The sequence below is a fragment of the Sycon ciliatum genome, chromosome 6, assembly GCF_964019385.1.
Source record: "Sycon ciliatum chromosome 6, ocSycCili1.1, whole genome shotgun sequence".
Classification (NCBI taxonomy): Eukaryota; Metazoa; Porifera; class Calcarea; order Leucosolenida; family Sycettidae; genus Sycon; species Sycon ciliatum.
The window spans coordinates 1355562-1381855 of NC_088648.1; the positions used below are offsets into that span (position 1 = coordinate 1355562).

At 48.7% G+C, this 26294-nt stretch overlaps 2 protein-coding genes across 3 annotated transcripts; both read right to left on the minus strand.

Moving 5' to 3' along the window:
- Nucleotides 1–4124: 4124 nt before the first annotated feature.
- LOC135819124 (uncharacterized) lies at nucleotides 4125–8011 on the minus strand. Of its 2 annotated transcripts, none has more exons than XM_065332275.1 (2): nucleotides 6430–8007; nucleotides 4125–5120 (listed from the first exon to the last, which is right to left on the minus strand). In XM_065332275.1, the coding sequence occupies exons 1-2, from the start codon at nucleotides 7514–7516 to the stop codon at nucleotides 5053–5055; spliced, it is 1155 nt and encodes a 384-aa protein (XP_065188347.1). In that variant the 5' UTR covers nucleotides 7517–8007; the 3' UTR covers nucleotides 4125–5052. The 2 variants fall into 2 exon arrangements, with proteins under 2 accessions (XP_065188347.1, XP_065188348.1); XM_065332276.1 differs by lacking the exon at nucleotides 4125–5120 and adding an exon at nucleotides 5139–5658 and having other exon boundaries at nucleotides 6430–8011.
- Nucleotides 8012–9694: 1683 nt separating this feature from the next.
- LOC135819055 (uncharacterized) lies at nucleotides 9695–12130 on the minus strand. Its single transcript, XM_065332203.1, has 2 exons — nucleotides 10707–12130; nucleotides 9695–9713 (listed from the first exon to the last, which is right to left on the minus strand). Exons 1-2 carry the CDS (start codon nucleotides 12128–12130, stop codon nucleotides 9695–9697), a joined length of 1443 nt encoding a protein of 480 aa, XP_065188275.1.
- Between the last annotated feature and the right edge of the window lie 14164 nt (nucleotides 12131–26294).

Sequence of the window (26294 nt, forward strand, 5' to 3'; positions counted from 1 at the left end):
AGATTCGTTGTGGGTACGTGATACCAATGATGGTACGTAGTTTCTTCCGGTGCCATACATTGACGACGTCGGTTAATGTTTGCGATAAGGTCCAAAGCGCACAATTATACAGCAAGACAGGCAATATCAGGCAGGAAAACATACACAGCCTGGAATTCAGGTTGTGGCGTTTCCATGGAATGCCTGCAAATGCCCGATTTGCAGCAGACACTCTAGCTGCTATGTCTTCTGCTGTGCCTAGCATACTCCCCAGCAGCTTCACCGATTTCCAGGAATCATCTTCCTTGGTCACAGTGAAATATTGAGTTTTTGCCACGTTCAGCTTCAGATTGTCATCCGAGAAAACGGCACGCATATAGCTCATATGAAAAATCAAATGAGGGTCATGCATCTGTCGACAACGTCGAGCCAGTGCGTTCTGTCTGAGGCAAGTTGCTCCGCTTCCAAAAGAGACATATTGAGAAGTAAAAGGTCATTCCTAATGTTGTCTACCCATCTGGTCACTGGGCGACCTCTGGGCTTCTTTATATCTGTTATATTCATTGCCATGTGAAGGGCTTTGTACGACACAGCGTCCTTCCCTTCACGAATGACATGTCCAAACCATAATAAGCGCCGGCGTCTACAGACTGCACTTATTGGGCATTGAGCAGTTTTAGCATAAAGAGCATTATTCGAAATTTTATTGGGAAAGATGATTCCAAGTATGTATCTGAGTTTACGGCGGTGCCATACATCAATTTTGCTTTCTAAGGCTTTTGTTTGCCAGTTCTCCTATGGAGCCTACGGTAGCATAGATCTAATTATTTGGGACTCCTATTGTCATCGTCATCGGTGGTAAACATGCAGCAGGAAATAGCGGTGGTAACAACAGGCTGGATAGAAATAGCACAACAGGAAGAAAAGGAGATAACAGTGTCTGTGAGCATAGTCCCAATCTCTACTCCCCCCCCCTTCCCAATCTGTACTCTTGTGTACCATCATCCTTCAATGCGACGCTCTCTCTGTACTCTCTTGTACCATCATACTTCAATGCGACGGACCCTGCGATAGGTGGTCAGCCTTTGGGTCATCCTAATAAAGTTATTATTATTATAGACCTAGATAGAGCATCTAGAGCAACATAATAAATATATATGTCGGGGAGAAGATGGGGATTGTAGTGTTGGTTGGTTGGTTTTCAATTCACTTCGCACATTCCAACGGGATGACGACCCAATAAAATGACGGCGAAGGCTAAGCCTAGAAGTGGCTATGGAAGCACATAGTAAAAAAATAGGATACTAATAACTGCGAGTAACCGGTGTGAATGAATATGTGCGTAGGTTTCGTTAAGAAGGAGATTCAGGGGAGTAAGGCACCAGCTTTGGCTTCTGGGTGATAGCCCCTTGGGTGCCAATCTCCGACCATTGACCGAGTGCTGAAGAAGTTTATTATTATTATTATTATACGCATTCCCGCGGCAGCGTAGTAGTAGAAGAAGTTTAGTAGAAGAAAAAGAAAGAAGCCAATTTGCTACGACTTTGTACGACTGTGTCGCATTGGGCGTGGAATAATCAGCATGTTTTAGATGGCAGTGTCGTAATGGTGACGGTTTGACTTTAAAAGGCCTAGGATGATGTCGCATGATCGTTCAAATGTTTGGGGATGTGTCACTAATAGGCCGGGAAAGTAAGGAACTGTTAGTTTGCAGTGTTTTAATGAGCACGGTTGTTGCATAAATACAATGCTAAGATCATCGACAAAGGGCTATGAGGAAAAGCAAACTGACAAGGGTGACAGTGTTGAAGCTCTGAGCAGACGGCGTCGATAGGAGGGTCTACACAGAGGGTAGAAGATGAGATAAGAGAGAACCCGCCACCTCGAGAGTCGCCGTGCAGCTGATCCAAGCAATCACTGCAGAGTATGGCTCACCAGATTTGTCGGAGACCATTGCAGGTAATCCCTAGAGGAGAGCGGCGGAAGCTCGACCAGTGCCACTGGTTGCTGCTAAAACCACAGAGATGAGGTTCCGCGCTTGACCTCCTTGACGCGCAGCTCATATCGCCTTCGTTTTTCTCGTTCATGACGCTGGAAGCAACCGGTGAAGGAAGAGGATTGATTTGAGGGAGCAAAGGGGTTGAAAACCCGAATACCGAGAAATATCGCGAAAAAGGCTCTCTCAAATCGACTTCCTCAAACATTATTTGCCGCAACATCAAGTCGAGCCTGGTCGTCTGTGGAGGCAGTCTTGTAGTGGAGTTGCTCCCCAGATGGCGCTTGCAAGTGTCGCTCAATGGCGACACTATTTGCGACACGTTTGAACAGTCTCAAATCAGTAATTGTCCCAAGTCAACTGTCTTCATTGATCATGTAAATACCAACCTATTTTTTCCATCGTACAGACTTTCAACCCGGGCTGAACTCACATGTAAACCCAGCCTACCAGTTTTTTTTCAGTTAAAGTATCAAACTTTTTTTAAACTTAAATATGTGAGGTAAGAACACGAAACGTAAAAAAAAGGCCCAACACTGCCTTTCGAATAACAAACGTACCGTAGCACACATCGTATGAGAGAAAGAGCAGCAGCTTTTATTTAAGGGAGGGATAGTTCCACGTAATCCGTGGGTACTTTACATGTGTGTACCACGTGATGCTCAGTGACCCACGTACAGACGTTTTCTGATTCACGACATGCGGTGTATGGAGGGTCACCCACGTTCCGCTAGAACGTGGGTGAAAATCAGATTGTAACGCATTGTGGCAGCTGTGAGGGTGCTCAGCTGAAGAAGTTTCCGAAGCACGAAATCAAAATATTGGATGAGCTTCTTAGGCCCGGGTAGCTTCGTCTTTGACCAGGTTTGGGCATTTCGCTTCATGCTTTTGTTTGTTCCGTGTGACTAAACACAACATGGCAACGTGGGTGCCCTTCATCCACTTTACGTGGATCACCCACGTAGATCCACACGTTTCCGTTACGTGGGAACTGAACCTCCCTATTTTAGTGAATGAAAAACGTAAAATGTTTGGCACCTGTGAAATCAGGGGATGGCCCACGCCTGGTAAAAAATGCTACGGTATATCGTGGCAGATAGTAAAAGATGGTGAAAGGATCATAGAGATGAAAGAGAGAAGCACACATCTTATAGACACTTTGAAGCACCGTACGAGTTAAGATATCTTATTATATTGGGGAATATTATGTTGACCAGGACAAATTTAGAATGTGATATAAAGGCACCTTGCTTGATAACACGTTTTCGAATTCGACAGCATGTTACAATGCGAGGATACGCACAGTCCGTTTTGTTTAGAAGGCGATAAGAAGAGGCCCCAGCTTTGGCTGCTCGATGCTAGCCGCCTCTACTGCGTGCTCTACCACCACGGAAATAGTGATAGCGGTTGGGTGCGTGTTCGCTTCCTTGTGCCAGCTCTCTGCGTTGCACAGGCATGGCTAGGCACTCTGGCACAGACCCCTACTTCTCATGGCCACCACCATCCGGTCACGTCTGGTGCCTCGTCGATGTCAGTGGTATCCAGCATAGCAGGCTGATACATCAGGTAGCATGGCATGGCTATGTTGTAGATATGTCACCTACTATGTGCCATGCGCTACCTGATGTAACCACCTGCTATGTCGGATACCACTACCCATGCATCCACTAGGCGCCAAGTGCGAACTGATGATTGTGAGATCTGCGCCAGAGTAAAGTTGCAGCGTAGAGAGCGTGTGCGGGCAGGTGTGTATCTAGACTAGCACCATATTGCTAGGTGTGTACCGCCATATTAATCAAAGAGATGTAGCCGATGATTGTATTGCAAAAACGTTTCCATCAGCTCGATTAACATGCATGATATAATAATATTATGATATCTTTATTAGGATGACCCAGAGGCTTGTCGCCTATCAAGGGGTTCACCGCTTTGAAGGATGTACATGTACATGTATATGTACATGCACATGCATGACGATCTAGATAAAAAAGAATGGAGGGGGTGGGGGCTGAGCTTTTAAGCTCTCCGTTTATTTATTTCCCTACAAACGCTGCCTTCTTGTTACTTCTGTTACATTTTTCTCCTTTCTTTTCCGTAAAGAGCTCATCTACTCTACTAAAGCAGACACAAAACCAAACTCAAACTTGGCACCATATCTATGATTACCAACAGACGTTACAAAACTAATACCACAGGAACGAATAATGTTACATAAGCACAATATTTAATGGGAAGCGCAAGTGTTTAGCACCAAAAAAGCCAATAACAGTTCATAAACTTAGTACAACATCCGAGATGCTCAGGAATGTTTGTGGCAGCAGCCATCATCTTGTGAAAGAGACAAACTTGTACTGGATGCAAAGTAACTGTCCTATAACCACACACCCATATTCCGGTGAATTAACCGACAACGCGCAAAGAACGCTTGACAAACGTAACGCCTTAGCTAGAAAGAAAAGCACATACTGCAACAAATAAGTGCAAGAGGGGAACATCACCTCAGCAATGCAAGGGAGAGCAGCTCAGCTGATCATTGGCAACAACAGGCTTGCTCGATGAGAATATTTTAACGCGCTACGATATGGTTGACAGTTTATATGAACATGACATGTCCCTTGTGGATTGATTTAACTTCAGAAAGATACAACTGTGATTGAGTGGCCAATTGCAAAAAAATTGACCATGATGTGTCTCGTCTTCTTCCGCCATCCCAGTTGCCAACATGCAGCTGCAGGAATTGTGCCCGGTGGAAACATCAGGTGACCATCCTCCTGGCTTCTTTCCTTTCCACAATACTGAAAAGCAACCTGCAAATGGGCGTCCTCAGTCCTCAGCCTCCTCAGCCAGGACATGAAATCCTTTTGTATTTTAAGAGTTCATTCAGTTTGTAGAAGAGTAAATGAACAGGCAGACGTCGTACGACGGTAGTTCCTCCTCGAAGTGGATGGGCATGTGCCAGCAAGTATGTGGTCATATATAGTGGTGTGTGTGAGGCCCTATGTGCCGTGAAAGTGTAATCTGTCCGGGTATGTCTTGTAGCAAATTTGGCAGGTACTTGGAGGTGCTTGCAGATGATCCTAGGTGTTCTTTTTCCATATGATCTGCTGGGTCTCCTGCCGTTCGGCACGATTGAACCACCGCGGTACTGGGCGAGTTGGCGACATGACATGCGCACGTGAATCCACATTTAGACAGTTCACAAATGAGCACAAAAATCAGTGCAGTTTTGAATGTGTGGTTCTCTAATCCTCTTCTCCATATATGCTAAACTGTGATGTCCCCAAGGGTTTGCACATTGTTCCTCCACTTTCTCTTTTTTCACTTCTCGATATAGTTTACCACAGCTCACCCTTTCCCTTTGCAGATGATGTTACTCTTCTCAATTCTCATGAAGTATCCCTATCCTTAGATGAGAACATGTCCCACCTCCAGCAGGATCTTGCCATCTTCCAGCATTAGGATCAGAATATCCACGGGAATGTGCTCCAGAAAATAATCTTTTCCAATTATGACATTCCTGACTGGTCCACATTCCTATTGCCTTTGGACGTTCTGCTAAGCATCATGGAGTACAGCTCGGTGATGGTTTGAAGTTCCATGACCATTTCCACACCATCGTCAAGACGTTTGAGCAACGATTCAATCTGTTATGCCTCACGTAATCAATACATCATTGATCCATTCTGAAGAACCATCGTAAGAAGGTAAATCAAAATAATCATGTTATAAATAAGAATAAAATAGCTGACGTTCTACAACTAACTGGCTATCAGCTTTAGCATATTATGATGGGCACTACAACAGCCTTCCAAAGTCGAAGGTTCTAAGTTACGTGACAATAATTATTGCCAATCTTTTGATGGACAATATGCAGGAGTAACAAGCAGCAGTTTCACAGGACGATCATATAACATACAACCTTCCAATTTGGAAGGCTGTTGAAGTACCCATCCAAGATGTGCTAGACCTGATAGCCAGTTAAATGTAGAACGTCAGTACTGTCGGTCAGTGGCATGCAATGTTATCCCACGAGCTGATTAATTAGTAACTGGTGGTGTCAGTGGACATTAGAGCGTAACTTGTAGTTCCTTAGTCCTTTTTCTTTCCTATAAACTTATGTCCTACCATGACAAATCCCTTCACAGAAATTGTCTATTTTTCTCCCGTTACACACATATTCATATACATAGCAGACTCAGCGGAGGACGTTCAGGTTGGTTTTAACTCTGAGTTTCATGCTGCTAGGCAATCATCAGACAACTGATTTACAACCAACCAACCTACAACCAACCTGAACGTCCTCCGCTGAGTCTGCTATGTACTAAGCTCTGTCTCTGACATTGAGCACTCTCTGCAGCTCGTTGATCAACGGATTTATTCATACATACATGTATAGCCAAAGGTAATGAAAGACCCACACACTCGCAACAAGTGACACTAGCCTGATCACTTACAGATCCCTTGCAGTGGACGCTGGACTAGTTGCTGATACTGGACTGGTAGCTGATGCTGGACTGGTTGCTGATGCTGGACTGGTTGCTGATGCTGGACTGGTTGCTGATGCTGGACTGGTTGCTGGTGCTGGACTGGTTGCTGATGCTGGAATGGTTGCTGGTGCTGGACTGGTTGCTGAAGCTGGTCTAGATTCCGAGGCTGGGTTTGTTGTTGACGCTGAACCAGTGGCTGATGCTGATGTATCTGGATAGGATGGGCGAAACGGAAATATGGTATCAGAGGAGTAACCTGGACACTCTGCTGCGGCTGCGCAGTCTGGACAGGCTGTGCATTCCGGGCAAGATGAGCGACCCCATCGGGCTGGACGGCCTGGGTTGGCGGGACGATCTGGGTAGGCTGTGCACTCTGGGTAGGCTGTAATGTCTGTAGAGGCTGTGCAATCTGGGTAGATTGTAATGTCTGTGGAGGCTGGGCAATCCGGGCGGTCTGGACAAGCTCGACTTGCTGTGAACACGTGGCCGGAGGGAGAAAACGGACCATTTGAGCAGGCTGGACGGTCTGGGCAGACTGGGCGATCTGCACATGATGTGCAGTCTGGGCAGCCTGTGCTTGCTGGAGGTATGGCACCGGAGTGGGAAAGTGACCCATCGGAGCAGGCTGAATGATCTGGGCTGGCTGACCAGGCTGGATTTGCTGGTAATGCGGAAGACGGGTGGGAAGCTCGACGACCTGGTTAGGCTGGACGATCTGCTCAGGCTGGACGACCTGGGGTTGTAGAGCAATCTGGCCAGGCTGGAGGACCTGGGGAGGCTGTATTGCCTGCATAAACTGTGCAGTCTGGGTAGGCTGATTGATCTGAGCAGGCTGAGCGATCTGGCTAGGCTGGACAACCTGGGGAGGCTGTATTGCCTGCATAAACTGTGCAGTCTGGGTAGGCTGATAGATCTGAGCAGGCTGAACGATCTGGTTAGGCTGGACGTCCTGGGATGGCTGGATTGTCTGTAGCGACTGGTCTGTCTGGACAACCTGGGGTTGTAGAACGGTGGAAACAGGCTGTCCCACCTGAGGAGGCTGTTTTGTCTGCATAACCTGTGCAGTCAGGGTGGGCTGAACAGCCTGACTGGGCTGAACGATTCGGGCCGGCTGGACGTTCTGGGATGGTTGGATCGCCTGTAAAGGCTGGTCTATTTGTACGATGTGCGACACGGATGCCCAAGTGTTTCTGACTGGCGATTCAGAAAAATCCTTCCCTCCAGATATATCTGGAAAATCTGACGACGGGCCGTAGAGCAACTTTCCCCTTCTTCTTCTCTAGTCTGAGCTTGACAACACGTTGAGTTGAGCGCAACTAATTCCCTTGTCCAGTAAGCGGTAGTGTGAACCGGAGCAAGCGATCAAGTGAACATATGTGTTCCTGGTCTGCAATACGTACTATTCAAACAGGACAGACAACCGACAAAATATCGTCACTGAAGTTCCCAAATTTGCAAAGTCCTTTCGAGCAAATGCGACAAGGCACACACTATTTTGAACTGGTCGCCTCCGGGATAAATCTCAATAATTATATTCTCATAGATTGACCAGCCAATGTCTAGTGTGAGTCCAAAGTAAGTGAAGATTGCACTGGGAAAGCGAGTGTCCAGCGCCAATTTTTAACAACGCGAACGGCGGCTTGAGCATTGCTCAATGTTGACGTCCTGCCCTTAACATTGGTAAAATGAAGCAGGCTCTACTTGTTATCTTACTAATTTCCTGCAAGATGTGTCAGGTTACGGAATAGTGGTAGCGGGATAAGCGAGGCACCCTGCATTGGATGCGACTAGTACTCTTCGCCATTGAACTGTCGTGAACTGGTAGCACTCACTGCAAGGGTACATGGAATCTTCATGACGGTGTAAAATTATAACACATTACTGTTTTGGGTGCGAAACTTGAGAGATGGAAATCCAGCGGCTGGGAACACTGGTGAAAAGGTAATTGGGAAGGTGTGACTTTTGTGACTTTTAAAATCGGCTCCTGTCTGTTGCTTGCCCGCTTATGATGACTGGTTTGCCAGGTCTAACATTGGCCTGCAATTTAGCAACTACAAAGCACTGACAGAAGACTGATATAGTTGCACTAACTACATTGGCAACTCTTCCTCTCCTCTCCTCCATGCGCTCTCACAGCCGACTCACTGCTACCCTCGGTAGCCATTACACACACACCAACCAAGGAGGGGTTGCAGGTGGATACTGAAATTCCTCCTGACAGCTGTTTCGCCTTCGTAAGGCTCATCAGAGAAGGTGATATTGAATAGGATGATATCAGGTGGAGATGGTCAGATTTATACTACAAAACATGGGCGCAAGATTACGGGCAAAGTGTGAGAATGAGAAGTTACAATTCTCCAGCAACACAGTGCCAGAGGTTCCAAGAAAATGGCAGGTGAGCAATCCAATCACAAGCTGCCAACCTCTCCAGCAACACAGTGCCAGGGGTTCCAAGAAAATGGCAGGTGAGAAATCCAATCACAAGCTGCTAACATTAATGTTCCAATCACAAGCTGCTAACATTACTGTTAGCAGCTTGTGATTGGATTTCTCACCTGCCATTTTCTTGGAACCCCTGGCACTGTGTTGCTGGAGAATTGTTACTTTTCATTCTCACACTTTGCCCGTAATCTTGCGCCCATGTTTTGTAGTGTAAATCTGACCATCTCCACCTGATATCATCCTATTCAATATCACCTTCTCTGATGAGCCCCTTATGAAGGCGAAACAGCTCTCAGGAGGAATTTCAAGATCTACCTGCAACCCTTCCTTGGTTGGTGTGTGTAATGGCTACCGAGGGTAGCAGTGGGTCGGCTGTGAGAGCGCATGGAGGAGAGGAGAGGAAGAGTTATTTACATTTTATTGGCCGAATAGTACCGTTCACCATTTGAAATAATAACCACATTGGGAGTCACTAAATGCAGAGTATAGCATTTTAAACAGACCTCGGTTAACATTTTACAATAGAATTTAGATATAGAACTTGGTTGATACTACTGGCACACAAATTGTGCCAACGAACTCAACCAATTTTTGTGCCAGTAGTATCCACCGTCATAGGTGGGGAGCGTTTCTCTGGCCAATATTCCCAAGAAGCACTACGGAATATCTCCTCGTCCTGCGACTTGCTATAAGATCGATCAAGCCTCAGTCAAAGGTGACCAGTTTCCATCCCAATATTATTAAAAACATTACCATTCTGGAGTCTGTGAACTCGTAACATGTACAGTTATTAGAAGCGGTGAGGCCTCCTGCAGTTTCATACAGAATTACAGATGGAGCGGACTCGCTCCCTTCTATTTACACTGCAACGTTCGAACACATTTTCGTAGTTAAAACAACGTTTCGGCATATAGCCCTCATCAGGTTTGCAATGATGTGCACTCTACAAAGGAGCAGCAAATATACTGTGCCGTGCTGTGTTTGCGCTAAATGTGTCAGCTACAAAGGTGGCTACAAGGGATTGGTGATATATTAATATCCAGATACGATATATTCACAGTAGTGCCCAGCCAGCATTAGTGTTTACTTGTGGCCGCAAGTTGCGGATTTCAACAGCTTCTCGCAGTTTTCTGCTTGCTCTGTCGCCTGCCCTTGCCAGGACTGACACAGCCGAGAACACACTATCCGCAGCAGCTATACTCTCGCCAGAATGTTTGTCGCGCACGTGGTCACCCCATGGCTTATCGAGAGTGCGACGGCGTGCCTCGCCATTGTGCTCCCGAATTCTTGTTTCCAAGGAGCGTTCCGTCTCCCCTACATACGTTTCCCGGCACCATTTGCATTGCAATTCGTAGACTACATTCTTTGTCATACATACTCGTTCGCCTCCAGACTGACAGGTAATGCAAGGCCCTAGTGGACGTCCTCTTCGTCTTTTTTCAGTAATGTTGGGCTCGTTTACGCACTTGGGTGGTAACAGCGCCGAACGGCACAGTTGACGCCTGAGGCTGCCCGAGTGCTCGTATACGACACGTACCGGCAACTTGTATTTCCGTATTGCTTTGTTCACATGGTGGTGTACTTCATCGGACTTGAACGGTAGTTTAAGGAAGGCAGAGCGGGGATTACCGCGTCGTCTACGCCGAGGTTTCCTGGCAGCTTCCCTTGCTTCCGATATGATACTGTCTGGGTAGTTATTTATGCGCAGTTGTTTGTGTATTTTTTGTTCGCTCTCGGCTTGCATCATGGGGTTAGACGATAGTCGCTGTGCCCTTAGGAATTGAGATTGAGCGACGGCTAACTTGATGTGGTGAGGAACTGCCGATGAATAATCCACCAGTAGGCCACTACTGCATGCCTTCTGGAACAATTTGAATGACAGCTCTCCGGTTTGCCCAACCGCGATCGTTACGTCCATGTAGTCTATGCAGCCACTGTCACAACTTAATTCATGCGTGAATTTGATACGTTCGTGGCTGGCGTTGAATCTTTCTATGAGCTCCAGAAGGCGCTGCCTACCATGTGTCCATAGGATGATGATATCGTCGATGTATCGTCTGAACAGAATAGGTTGGAAGGGTGAGTCCTGAAGAAGTCGTGTCTCAATGGTGTGCATAAACAGGATGGCAAATGGAGGTGCCAGGTTGTTCCCCATAGCAACCCCATCTAGCTGGTGGTAGATCTGTCTGCCAAATCTGAAGTAGTTATGACTCAGAACAAACTTCAGTAGTGTCCTGACTTGGGTCACGCTCAGCCCGAGCATATCAACTCTGTTACGGTGTTGCTCTAGCACGTCACTAACGGCATTCACGCCCTCTTCGATCGGTATGCTGGGATACAAACCCACCACATCCATCGTAGCCAGAATCGTTCCAGCAGGTGCTTTAAGGCCAGGGTATATGGTGCGGATATTGTCTAGCGCGCCTTTGGTGTTGATGAGGTGCGATGGGACAAATGCAAGCAGTTGATGCAATATGCGTTCGAGAACCACCGAAATTCCTGTGACTGGACTGTCACAAGCAGAGACAACAGGTCGGAGGGGCAAATTTTGCTTGTGGTCCTTTGGAAGACCGTATAGTTCCGGGAATCGTGTGTCATGAGGGAGTATTGCAGTCAGAAGATCAGGATCCATATTCGTGCATTGCTCTTCCAGTATGGATTTAACCTCTTTCTCATACGCAGTGATAGTTAGATCCACTTTTCTGTACATAGTGCTGTCAGACAGAAGTGCCTCTGCCTTCTCCAGGTAGAGTTCCTGTTTCATAGCTACTAGCTTCTTGCTCTTGTCGGATTGCTTTATCACTACACTGGGGTCATGACGAAGTTCTCTCAGTCCGTCGCGTTCCTCTTGCGTCATATTATGCTTGGGAGGTCTTTGTTTGCCATATGCTGCCAAAACTTCGTCCTTGAAGTTGGCCATCTTTCTTTCCCCATCCTGGCTCATTCTGGGCGGTTGCTTGAAGCCATGCTTCTTTAGCTTCCACAGCCTGCGATCACACTCGGTACCGGTATCGTGGTCGTCCTCTGGCTGGTCCACACCCTGAGGCCGCGCCTGCTGCCATCTCAAAGTGTAGGCCATCCGTTCTACGGAGGTGACCACTTCTGATTTCTCACGACTGGTTAACTTGCCCGTGGACGGTACAAAACCGGGTCCCAGTTCCAATACCCGTCTGGCATTGTCTGTTACACACGAGTCCATGACAAGCGTTCGCCGAGAATGCTCCATTCCCGTCCGGCCGGGACTACCCAGGGCTGTCCCACTCTGGTAGGACGACGCGGGCAAACATGCCTCATGCGCTTCCCTGGCATCTTCTTGGGCTTGAAGCCTAGACAGCTTCCATCGAAGCCTTGCATTGGTACGGATGCGCTCCTCCGTAACCACACAGCGCCGCAGGGCGCGAATACGCACGTAATCCTCCCTGGAAAACGACCAAAGCTGTTCGCAGAAGTACCGGCACTGTCTTGTACGGAAGTCCCTTTCTGCGCACTTGTCCTGTATTGCGTCGCTCAGAAGTCGGAGACAGTACTGGAAGCGTCTTTGCTGTCGAACACTCTTGTGCCTTGAGGCTCGAGGTGGCCGAACCGATTGCGTGATGAACCGTGGGATGATACGCTCCCGCCGGCATTGAAGAAGAAACGACAACTGGCACTGGCTCCTCTGGAGTTTGCACCCCCATTGCAAGTATCGGGAGCACAATGGCGAGGCACGCCGTCGCACTCTCGATAAGCCATGGGGTGACCACGTGCGCGACAAACATTCTGGCGAGAGTATAGCTGCTGCGGATAGTGTGTTCTCGGCTGTGTCAGTCCTGGCAAGGGCAGGCGACAGAGCAAGCAGAAAACTGCGAGAAGCTGTTGAAATCCGCAACTTGCGGCCACAAGTAAACACTAATGCTGGCTGGGCACTACTGTGAATATATCGTATCTGGATATTAATATATCACCAATCCCTTTCGCCACCTTTGTAGCTGACACATTTAGCGCAAACACAGCACGGCACAGTATATTTGCTGCTCCTTTGTAGAGTGCACATCATTGCAAACCTGATGAGGGCTATATGCCGAAACGTTGTTTTAACTACGAAAATGTGTTCGAACGTTGCAGTGTAAATAGAAGGGAGCGAGTCCGCTCCATCTGTAATTCTGTATGAAACTGCAGGAGGCCTCACCGCTTCTAATCTCTTGGTTCTCCTCTTCTAGGAGCGAGGCGCCATGGCGATACTTGCAATGGGGGTGCAAACTCCAGAGGAGCCAGTGCCAGTTGTCGTTTCTTCTTCAATGCCGGCGGGAGCGTATCATCCCACGGTTCATCACGCAATCGGTTCGGCCACCTCGAGCCTCAAGGCACAAGAGTGTTCGACAGCAAAGACGCTTCCAGTACTGTCTCCGACTTCTGAGCGACGCAATACAGGACAAGTGCGCAGAAAGGGACTTCCGTACAAGACAGTGCCGGTACTTCTGCGAACAGCTTTGGTCGTTTTCCAGGGAGGATTACGTGCGTATTCGCGCCCTGCGGCGCTGTGTGGTTACGGAGGAGCGCATCCGTACCAATGCAAGGCTTCGATGGAAGCTGTCTAGGCTTCAAGCCCAAGAAGATGCCAGGGAAGCGCATGAGGCATGTTTGCCCGCGTCGTCCTACCAGAGTGGGACAGCCCTGGGTAGTCCCGGCCGGACGGGAATGGAGCATTCTCGGCGAACGCTTGTCATGGACTCGTGTGTAACAGACAATGCCAGACGGGTATTGGAACTGGGACCCGGTTTTGTACCGTCCACGGGCAAGTTAACCAGTCGTGAGAAATCAGAAGTGGTCACCTCCGTAGAACGGATGGCCTACACTTTGAGATGGCAGCAGGCGCGGCCTCAGGGTGTGGACCAGCCAGAGGACGACCACGATACCGGTACCGAGTGTGATCGCAGGCTGTGGAAGCTAAAGAAGCATGGCTTCAAGCAACCGCCCAGAATGAGCCAGGATGGGGAAAGAAAGATGGCCAACTTCAAGGACGAAGTTTTGGCAGCATATGGCAAACAAAGACCTCCCAAGCATAATATGACGCAAGAGGAACGCGACGGACTGAGAGAACTTCGTCATGACCCCAGTGTAGTGATAAAGCAATCCGACAAGAGCAAGAAGCTAGTAGCTATGAAACAGGAACTCTACCTGGAGAAGGCAGAGGCACTTCTGTCTGACAGCACTATGTACAGAAAAGTGGATCTAACTATCACTGCGTATGAGAAAGAGGTTAAATCCATACTGGAAGAGCAATGCACGAATATGGATCCTGATCTTCTGACTGCAATACTCCCTCATGACACACGATTCCCGGAACTATACGGTCTTCCAAAGGACCACAAGCAAAATTTGCCCCTCCGACCTGTTGTCTCTGCTTGTGACAGTCCAGTCACAGGAATTTCGGTGGTTCTCGAACGCATATTGCATCAACTGCTTGCATTTGTCCCATCGCACCTCATCAACACCAAAGGCGCGCTAGACAATATCCGCACCATATACCCTGGCCTTAAAGCACCTGCTGGAACGATTCTGGCTACGATGGATGTGGTGGGTTTGTATCCCAGCATACCGATCGAAGAGGGCGTGAATGCCGTTAGTGACGTGCTAGAGCAACACCGTAACAGAGTTGATATGCTCGGGCTGAGCGTGACCCAAGTCAGGACACTACTGAAGTTTGTTCTGAGTCATAACTACTTCAGATTTGGCAGACAGATCTACCACCAGCTAGATGGGGTTGCTATGGGGAACAACCTGGCACCTCCATTTGCCATCCTGTTTATGCACACCATTGAGACACGACTTCTTCAGGACTCACCCTTCCAACCTATTCTGTTCAGACGATACATCGACGATATCATCATCCTATGGACACATGGTAGGCAGCGCCTTCTGGAGCTCATAGAAAGATTCAACGCCAGCCACGAACGTATCAAATTCACGCATGAATTAAGTTGTGACAGTGGCTGCATAGACTACATGGACGTAACGATCGCGGTTGGGCAAACCGGAGAGCTGTCATTCAAATTGTTCCAGAAGGCATGCAGTAGTGGCCTACTGGTGGATTATTCATCGGCAGTTCCTCACCACATCAAGTTAGCCGTCGCTCAATCTCAATTCCTAAGGGCACAGCGACTATCGTCTAACCCCATGATGCAAGCCGAGAGCGAACAAAAAATACACAAACAACTGCGCATAAATAACTACCCAGACAGTATCATATCGGAAGCAAGGGAAGCTGCCAGGAAACCTCGGCGTAGACGACGCGGTAATCCCCGCTCTGCCTTCCTTAAACTACCGTTCAAGTCCGATGAAGTACACCACCATGTGAACAAAGCAATACGGAAATACAAGTTGCCGGTACGTGTCGTATACGAGCACTCGGGCAGCCTCAGGCGTCAACTGTGCCGTTCGGCGCTGTTACCACCCAAGTGCGTAAACGAGCCCAACATTACTGAAAAAAGACGAAGAGGACGTCCACTAGGGCCTTGCATTACCTGTCAGTCTGGAGGCGAACGAGTATGTATGACAAAGAATGTAGTCTACGAATTGCAATGCAAATGGTGCCGGGAAACGTATGTAGGGGAGACGGAACGCTCCTTGGAAACAAGAATTCGGGAGCACAATGGCGAGGCACGCCGTCGCACTCTCGATAAGCCATGGGGTGACCACGTGCGCGACAAACATTCTGGCGAGAGTATAGCTGCTGCGGATAGTGTGTTCTCGGCTGTGTCAGTCCTGGCAAGGGCAGGCGACAGAGCAAGCAGAAAACTGCGAGAAGCTGTTGAAATCCGCAACTTGCGGCCACAAGTAAACACTAATGCTGGCTGGGCACTACTGTGAATATATCGTATCTGGATATTAATATATCACCAATCCCTTTCGCCACCTTTGTAGCTGACACATTTAGCGCAAACACAGCACGGCACAGTATATTTGCTGCTCCTTTGTAGAGTGCACATCATTGCAAACCTGATGAGGGCTATATGCCGAAACGTTGTTTTAACTACGAAAATGTGTTCGAACGTTGCAGTGTAAATAGAAGGGAGCGAGTCCGCTCCATCTGTAATTCTGTATGAAACTGCAGGAGGCCTCACCGCTTCTAATCTCTTGGTTCTCCTCTTCTAGGAGCGAGGCGCCATGGCGATACTTGCAATGGGGGTGCAAACTCCAGAGGAGCCAGTGCCAGTTGTCGTTTCTTCTTCAATGCCGGCGGGAGCGTATCATCCCACGGTTCACCACGCAATCGGTTCGGCCACCTCGAGCCTCAAGGCACAAGAGTGTTCGACAGCAAAGACGCTTCCAGTACTGTCTCCGACTTCTGAGCGACGCAATACAGGACAAGTGCGCAGAAAGGGACTTCCGTACAAGACAGTGCCGGTACTTCTGCGAACAGCTTTGGTCGTTTTCCAGGGAGGATTACGTGCGTATTCGCGCCCTGCGGCGCTGTGTGGTTACGGAGGAGCGCATCCGTACCAATGCAAGGCTTCGATGGAAGCTGTCTAGGCTTCAAGCCCAAGAAGATGCCAGGGAAGCGCATGAGGCATGTTTGCCCGCGTCGTCCTACCAGAGTGGGACAGCCCTGGGTAGTCCCGGCCGGACGGGAATGGAGCATTCTCGGCGAACGCTTGTCATGGACTCGTGTGTAACAGACAATGCCAGACGGGTATTGGAACTGGGACCCGGTTTTGTACCGTCCACGGGCAAGTTAACCAGTCGTGAGAAATCAGAAGTGGTCACCTCCGTAGAACGGATGGCCTACACTTTGAGATGGCAGCAGGCGCGGCCTCAGGGTGTGGACCAGCCAGAGGACGACCACGATACCGGTACCGAGTGTGATCGCAGGCTGTGGAAGCTAAAGAAGCATGGCTTCAAGCAACCGCCCAGAATGAGCCAGGATGGGGAAAGAAAGATGGCCAACTTCAAGGACGAAGTTTTGGCAGCATATGGCAAACAAAGACCTCCCAAGCATAATATGACGCAAGAGGAACGCGACGGACTGAGAGAACTTCGTCATGACCCCAGTGTAGTGATAAAGCAATCCGACAAGAGCAAGAAGCTAGTAGCTATGAAACAGGAACTCTACCTGGAGAAGGCAGAGGCACTTCTGTCTGACAGCACTATGTACAGAAAAGTGGATCTAACTATCACTGCGTATGAGAAAGAGGTTAAATCCATACTGGAAGAGCAATGCACGAATATGGATCCTGATCTTCTGACTGCAATACTCCCTCATGACACACGATTCCCGGAACTATACGGTCTTCCAAAGGACCACAAGCAAAATTTGCCCCTCCGACCTGTTGTCTCTGCTTGTGACAGTCCAGTCACAGGAATTTCGGTGGTTCTCGAACGCATATTGCATCAACTGCTTGCATTTGTCCCATCGCACCTCATCAACACCAAAGGCGCGCTAGACAATATCCGCACCATATACCCTGGCCTTAAAGCACCTGCTGGAACGATTCTGACTACGATGGATGTGGTGGGTTTGTATCCCAGCATACCGATCGAAGAGGGCGTGAATGCCGTTAGTGACGTGCTAGAGCAACACCGTAACAGAGTTGATATGCTCGGGCTGAGCGTGACCCAAGTCAGGACACTACTGAAGTTTGTTCTGAGTCATAACTACTTCAGATTTGGCAGACAGATCTACCACCAGCTAGATGGGGTTGCTATGGGGAACAACCTGGCACCTCCATTTGCCATCCTGTTTATGCACACCATTGAGACACGACTTCTTCAGGACTCACCCTTCCAACCTATTCTGTTCAGACGATACATCGACGATATCATCATCCTATGGACACATGGTAGGCAGCGCCTTCTGGAGCTCATAGAAAGATTCAACGCCAGCCACGAACGTATCAAATTCACGCATGAATTAAGTTGTGACAGTGGCTGCATAGACTACATGGACGTAACGATCGCGGTTGGGCAAACCGGAGAGCTGTCATTCAAATTGTTCCAGAAGGCATGCAGTAGTGGCCTACTGGTGGATTATTCATCGGCAGTTCCTCACCACATCAAGTTAGCCGTCGCTCAATCTCAATTCCTAAGGGCACAGCGACTATCGTCTAACCCCATGATGCAAGCCGAGAGCGAACAAAAAATACACAAACAACTGCGCATAAATAACTACCCAGACAGTATCATATCGGAAGCAAGGGAAGCTGCCAGGAAACCTCGGCGTAGACGACGCGGTAATCCCCGCTCTGCCTTCCTTAAACTACCGTTCAAGTCCGATGAAGTACACCACCATGTGAACAAAGCAATACGGAAATACAAGTTGCCGGTACGTGTCGTATACGAGCACTCGGGCAGCCTCAGGCGTCAACTGTGCCGTTCGGCGCTGTTACCACCCAAGTGCGTAAACGAGCCCAACATTACTGAAAAAAGACGAAGAGGACGTCCACTAGGGCCTTGCATTACCTGTCAGTCTGGAGGCGAACGAGTATGTATGACAAAGAATGTAGTCTACGAATTGCAATGCAAATGGTGCCGGGAAACGTATGTAGGGGAGACGGAACGCTCCTTGGAAACAAGAATTCGGGAGCACAATGGCGAGGCACGCCGTCGCACTCTCGATAAGCCATGGGGTGACCACGTGCGCGACAAACATTCTGGCGAGAGTATAGCTGCTGCGGATAGTGTGTTCTCGGCTGTGTCAGTCCTGGCAAGGGCAGGCGACAGAGCAAGCAGAAAACTGCGAGAAGCTGTTGAAATCCGCAACTTGCGGCCACAAGTAAACACTAATGCTGGCTGGGCACTACTGTGAATATATCGTATCTGGATATTAATATATCACCAATCCCTTTCGCCACCTTTGTAGCTGACACATTTAGCGCAAACACAGCACGGCACAGTATATTTGCTGCTCCTTTGTAGAGTGCACATCATTGCAAACCTGATGAGGGCTATATGCCGAAACGTTGTTTTAACTACGAAAATGTGTTCGAACGTTGCAGTGTAAATAGAAGGGAGCGAGTCCGCTCCATCTGTAATTCTGTATGAAACTGCAGGAGGCCTCACCGCTTCTAATCTCTTGGTTCTCCTCTTCTAGGAGCGAGGCGCCATGGCGATACTTGCAATGGGGGTGCAAACTCCAGAGGAGCCAGTGCCAGTTGTCGTTTCTTCTTCAATGCCGGCGGGAGCGTATCATCCCACGGTTCATCACGCAATCGGTTCGGCCACCTCGAGCCTCAAGGCACAAGAGTGTTCGACAGCAAAGACGCTTCCAGTACTGTCTCCGACTTCTGAGCGACGCAATACAGGACAAGTGCGCAGAAAGGGACTTCCGTACAAGACAGTGCCGGTACTTCTGCGAACAGCTTTGGTCGTTTTCCAGGGAGGATTACGTGCGTATTCGCGCCCTGCGGCGCTGTGTGGTTACGGAGGAGCGCATCCGTACCAATGCAAGGCTTCGATGGAAGCTGTCTAGGCTTCAAGCCCAAGAAGATGCCAGGGAAGCGCATGAGGCATGTTTGCCCGCGTCGTCCTACCAGAGTGGGACAGCCCTGGGTAGTCCCGGCCGGACGGGAATGGAGCATTCTCGGCGAACGCTTGTCATGGACTCGTGTGTAACAGACAATGCCAGACGGGTATTGGAACTGGGACCCGGTTTTGTACCGTCCACGGGCAAGTTAACCAGTCGTGAGAAATCAGAAGTGGTCACCTCCGTAGAACGGATGGCCTACACTTTGAGATGGCAGCAGGCGCGGCCTCAGGGTGTGGACCAGCCAGAGGACGACCACGATACCGGTACCGAGTGTGATCGCAGGCTGTGGAAGCTAAAGAAGCATGGCTTCAAGCAACCGCCCAGAATGAGCCAGGATGGGGAAAGAAAGATGGCCAACTTCAAGGACGAAGTTTTGGCAGCATATGGCAAACAAAGACCTCCCAAGCATAATATGACGCAAGAGGAACGCGACGGACTGAGAGAACTTCGTCATGACCCCAGTGTAGTGATAAAGCAATCCGACAAGAGCAAGAAGCTAGTAGCTATGAAACAGGAACTCTACCTGGAGAAGGCAGAGGCACTTCTGTCTGACAGCACTATGTACAGAAAAGTGGATCTAACTATCACTGCGTATGAGAAAGAGGTTAAATCCATACTGGAAGAGCAATGCACGAATATGGATCCTGATCTTCTGACTGCAATACTCCCTCATGACACACGATTCCCGGAACTATACGGTCTTCCAAAGGACCACAAGCAAAATTTGCCCCTCCGACCTGTTGTCTCTGCTTGTGACAGTCCAGTCACAGGAATTTCGGTGGTTCTCGAACGCATATTGCATCAACTGCTTGCATTTGTCCCATCGCACCTCATCAACACCAAAGGCGCGCTAGACAATATCCGCACCATATACCCTGGCCTTAAAGCACCTGCTGGAACGATTCTGACTACGATGGATGTGGTGGGTTTGTATCCCAGCATACCGATCGAAGAGGGCGTGAATGCCGTTAGTGACGTGCTAGAGCAACACCGTAACAGAGTTGATATGCTCGGGCTGAGCGTGACCCAAGTCAGGACACTACTGAAGTTTGTTCTGAGTCATAACTACTTCAGATTTGGCAGACAGATCTACCACCAGCTAGATGGGGTTGCTATGGGGAACAACCTGGCACCTCCATTTGCCATCCTGTTTATGCACACCATTGAGACACGACTTCTTCAGGACTCACCCTTCCAACCTATTCTGTTCAGACGATACATCGACGATATCATCATCCTATGGACACATGGTAGGCAGCGCCTTCTGGAGCTCATAGAAAGATTCAACGCCAGCCACGAACGTATCAAATTCACGCATGAATTAAGTTGTGACAGTGGCTGCATAGACTACATGGACGTAACGATCGCGGTTGGGCAAACCGGAGAGCTGTCATTCAAATTGTTCCAGAAGGCATGCAGTAGTGGCCTACTGGTGGATTATTCATCGGCAGTTCCTCACCACATCAAGTTAGCCGTCGCTCAATCTCAATTCCTAAGGGCACAGCGACTATCGTCTAACCCCATGATGCAAGCCGAGAGCGAACAAAAAATACACAAACAACTGCGCATAAATAACTACCCAGACAGTATCATATCGGAAGCAAGGGAAGCTGCCAGGAAACCTCGGCGTAGACGACGCGGTAATCCCCGCTCTGCCTTCCTTAAACTACCGTTCAAGTCCGATGAAGTACACCACCATGTGAACAAAGCAATACGGAAATACAAGTTGCCGGTACGTGTCGTATACGAGCACTCGGGCAGCCTCAGGCGTCAACTGTGCCGTTCGGCGCTGTTACCACCCAAGTGCGTAAACGAGCCCAACATTACTGAAAAAAGACGAAGAGGACGTCCACTAGGGCCTTGCATTACCTGTCAGTCTGGAGGCGAACGAGTATGTATGACAAAGAATGTAGTCTACGAATTGCAATGCAAATGGTGCCGGGAAACGTATGTAGGGGAGACGGAACGCTCCTTGGAAACAAGAATTCGGGAGCACAATGGCGAGGCCCGCCGTCGCACTCTCGATAAGCCATGGGGTGACCACGTGCGCGACAAACATTCTGGCGAGAGTATAGCTGCTGCGGATAGTGTGTTCTCGGCTGTGTCAGTCCTGGCAAGGGCAGGCGACAGAGCAAGCAGAAAACTGCGAGAAGCTGTTGAAATCCGCAACTTGCGGCCACAAGTAAACACTAATGCTGGCTGGGCACTACTGTGAATATATCGTATCTGGATATTAATATATCACCAATCCCTTTCGCCACCTTTGTAGCTGACACATTTAGCGCAAACACAGCACGGCACAGTATATTTGCTGCTCCTTTGTAGAGTGCACATCATTGCAAACCTGATGAGGGCTATATGCCGAAACGTTGTTTTAACTACGAAAATGTGTTCGAACGTTGCAGTGTAAATAGAAGGGAGCGAGTCCGCTCCATCTGTAATTATGTACAGTTATGTAACTCTTTCTATGAACCATGACATCATTGATTTTTAACATGTATGTCAGGAAAAGGAAAAAATGCAGGAACTCGCTGAACTCTTGTGAAGGCCAAAATTAACGTTACACGGTTGATGTAAGTCTCATCTTTGTTTTCTACCAACGTCTTATATCATGTATACAGGCGATTCGGAAATGGAATCCAGTCCCATTGGGCTCCTAGGATTGGCGTTTAATATTATTTTTTGATAGCACGGAACATGAAGTCTTGTAGGTTTGCTAGGGCGGAATGAGAAAGCCTTCTTGTGATTATTTCTACGTCTTATACTTTCTCCGAAGCGCCACATTCACTTTTATATGTTTTCTAAGCTATCGCTTGTGTCACGTGCATTTTAACTTAGCCTATCTAGGGTTTGTTAGGTTGAGTTGGGTAACTCCGCTCTTCTTCCTCGCTCACCGGAGGAATTTCTCTAGTCTCCTCGCGCAACTGGGGAGCACTCCAATGGAGAGAGAAAGATTTTTATAGGGCGGCTTGGTGTGAGAGTTACTGGTGACCGCACTCGGGGAGCAGCACATCACCTCGTTCGAGTACCATTTTGGCCCGGACCTGCGGGTCGAGCGACCATGCAGTTCATCGGCGCAGTCCTGTGGAACCAGCTCCCGCCTGATCTCCGTTCCGAGCCCAGCCACCTTCAGTTCTGTGCCCTGCTAAAAGCGCATGATGGCTCCGTTTAAATGCTTTTCGGCTAGTGTGTTTCTGTGGTATAGCGGACTGAAGAATAGTAAACGTGTTTTGCAATAATATGTATGAAGCTATTTTGTATATAGTATGTTCCCATTCCGTTTTTGCTTTGGTGTAGCCCTGAGGTTGATTGCTTATTTATTTCTACCCTTCCTCTCTCCATACTTCTGTCCCCCCCCCCTCTCTCTCATTCCTTCTGTCGTCCACATGTATCAAAGGAGGCGAAATCGCCTGTTTGTGGTGCGACGTTAAATAAACTTCTACAACAACAACAACAACAACAACAGGTGGACTGAGACTTGACGGCGCTAACGGCGAATATCAAGACCTAGTTACGGCCACGGAGCTGCGGGACTCTGCGCTGGTCGTCTATCCGTGTGGAGGCAAAGCAAACGCGGGCAACATTCTGCTGAAGCGAGCGTGGAGCTGAAGCTGGATTGGTGACTGACGTACCTGCTTACTCCACAACACCGGCGCATAATGATGCGCATGTACAAGACTTCGTGAGTATTCAACTCAAGTTCGTGTTCCGTCAGCGTCAGTATCAGCAAGTACAGTCATGTAGTACAATTTGTTCCCAAAATAACTTCGGGACAGTCTGTTCATGGTTTTCATTTGTATTGGACTCGTTCTCTACACTTGCGATAATTTAGCGGCAATTCTAACGTTGTCCTCTTGTAATTTAGAGGAACCTGTATTGAGTAACTGAGTTTTATGTTTCGTTACATTGTCGTCAGATCTCCTGTGTACCGGTTTTGTGGCACAATGATTATAGCCATTATAATTTGGTCGTCTCCATTCTTGTGCAATCATGCATATGTAGGTTGGTTCTCTTCATGTTATTGTGACCAATTTCATAGATGTTGGTTGCCTTATTGCTTTCTCTCCCCTCTCCTCTCACCCAAGCCATTCTGCATAAGCGAAGCTGTGGACGCAGCATACTGCTGCTACATTTCAACGCGGGAATGCGTATAATAATAATAATATGTAGGGTTCCAATACTGTGGGGAATAGGTAGGAGATTTACAACCATCTGAAGGGTTTGTGTGGCCTGTTAGCGCAGCATGACCGTCGGAAAGCCCTATGGTCAAGTGATTGCATTCCTGCGATGTCAGCTATCCTTTGCGCTGCTTTGCGCAGCCACTATGTTCGTAACAAGAGCGCGCTCTGCGTATCATCGCCCTACCAATGCCTTGCGCACCTTGGCGATAGGCGAGTGCACGTTTTAGTCGTTTCCTGTGGTGTTCCGGAGTTCGATATTGATAAGTACATGATGTAATGAATCAGATCGGGTTATATTTCTGTCATACTACTGAGAGTGTATGGCATTTTCATTCTACGACAGTTCTCGTTTCATTGAATTTTGCTGTCTTTGAGTAGGGTCCTAATTTAATTATCCCATTCTTCCTTTCATGAAATTGTTTTCCATACTTGAATTGTGTTCTACTCTTCCATAAATTGCAAATTGTGTTTGCTCGTAAAAAGAGAGGCTGCTGGGACAGATTTACCACCATCATGAGCATAAGAAAATAATATAATTTTTCCTGAACTGTGAGACTCTTAACACATTACAAGGGTTGTAACTGAGAGGAGCATCATCATGGCTGATCATGGCGAGTCGATTGTCCGAGTCAGTTGTGGTGCATAGATAGGGATAGACGCACGAGAGCATCATCATAGCGAGTCGACTGCCCAGAGCCAGTTTGTGCTTCGCAGATGGCGATAAACGTTGGTTTCGAATGCTTGCATTCCCTTGCTGTGGGGAGGCTGGGACAGAAGAGCGGTGGGGAGGGAGTTCCAGTCACTAATACTGCAGTGTGGGAACGAGCGCTTCAATGCCAGCGGGACAGATGCAAGCAGCTGGTGTTGGAGCTGGTGGTCATGGCCAATGACACTACCATGCTCGCTGCGAGTTCTGGGGCTGGATGAGGGAAAATGGCGCGGTGGCAAAACAGAGATCAGCTGCGGAGGGCCAGGCAGGTAATGCAGCTTGTATAGGCAGGCAAGCGAGGCAACAGTGCGACGGATGGCCAGGCTAGGTAATAGTGCACCTGGACCGATGATTTGCAGAGCACAGCGTTGGATATGATCCAGGCGTTGCAGGTAGCTGGGCGGAGCACCTATCCAGATGAGGGGGGCATACTCCATAACCGGTTGAACAAATGCCTTATATACTGTAGCGCGAGAATATGCGATGTACGGCGCTGGAAGCCCAGGCGTTGCTTGGCTCGAGCGGCAACCTTCCGGAGATGAGTGCTGAATGACAGCTTCGAGTCATAGGTCACTCCAAGTAAAGAGAGAGCCTTCTCCTCAAGGACAGGAGTGCCGCCGAAGACAATGCGAGGCAAATTGATGGGGTTCTGCGGAGATTGGTTGTCATGGCTTGGGACTTCGACGGTTCGAAGGAAATGCGCCATCTGCGGCCCCACTGATGCAAGCGAACAGAAGTCTGGAGGTTTGATGCTGCGTCGGCTGGAGATGTGTCGAGGGATATCAGGCTATCAAGGTAGTATCGTCGGCGTACGCCTCCAGGTGGGCTCCGGGTGAGAGGGCCTCTGAGGCGTCGTTCACGTAAATCAGGAAGAGTGTGGGACCGAGTATGCACCCTTGGGGAACTCCTGATGATATGGTGTACGGCGATGAGGTTTGGCCGCCCACCAAGCATTGAATGGACCGTCCACCTAGGTAGGAAGAGAGCCAGGTATGCAGGGGGCCGCCAATGCCAAGATGGCGAACTTTTTGGAGGAAGCCTGTATGGGACACACGGTCGAATGCTCCTGCAATATCCACGGCTAGAATACGTGCTGCACCGCCTCGGCCACTTCAACATTGCTATCGCTGGGATGATGCCGTACCCGGTGTTTCCAGAGTGACCTCTTGGGAAGGTATTTTTTTGAACAGTCGAGCTTAGGATATTCAAAACATTTTCTCTCTGTTTGCGTTTCCTCATTTACCTTCAATTGTCGGGCACGACGGAACGCTCTACCACAGCCGTGATGCTTGCATTTAAACGGGCGTTCACCTGTGTGCTTTCGTAAGTGCATAATAAGATTCATTTTTTCTTTGAATGTCTTGCTTCCACACCCCAGCCATTGGCATTTAGGCTTGGCTTGCTGCTCCCTGCTGTGCAGGTGTTCATTGACGGTGTGAGCTGCAAGCTCTTCCACAGTTGCGAAGCTCTTATAGCAAACAGTTCCTTCACCATTGCTCACACACCCCTGACAAACATGGTTCGTTACAGCTGGTTTTTGGTTTTCACCATCGTCGGCCTGTTCCTTCATCGTGGCGGCAGCAGAGGCATTCGTCGGCTCAGAATCAGTAGAATCCACCATTTCTCTTTAGGCGAAAAGAAAGCAGGTAGTGCTGCTCCCAACGATGGGTGCACGAGAGAGGTGCTCTTGCAGAATACAGCTTGTGGTTAGGTTGTGGTCGAAAGCAATCAGCATATGCAAGCTGCTAAAATGGTAAAGGTAAAGTGCGTAAGATTTTCGTCGCTTGTGTGGTGTGTTTCTCCACCAATGAGCGCGTACTATGATTATTTATCGCTGTTCTCACACTTTACCATTTTAGCAGCTTGCATATGCAATTGATATATGTGGAAAGCGCGCACTTGCGCCATTTCTGGTATATAAGAATGATCATTCCTCCATTATCATCATTATCATCCTCTACTGATGAGCTCCGACAGGGAGCGAAACAGCTGTCTA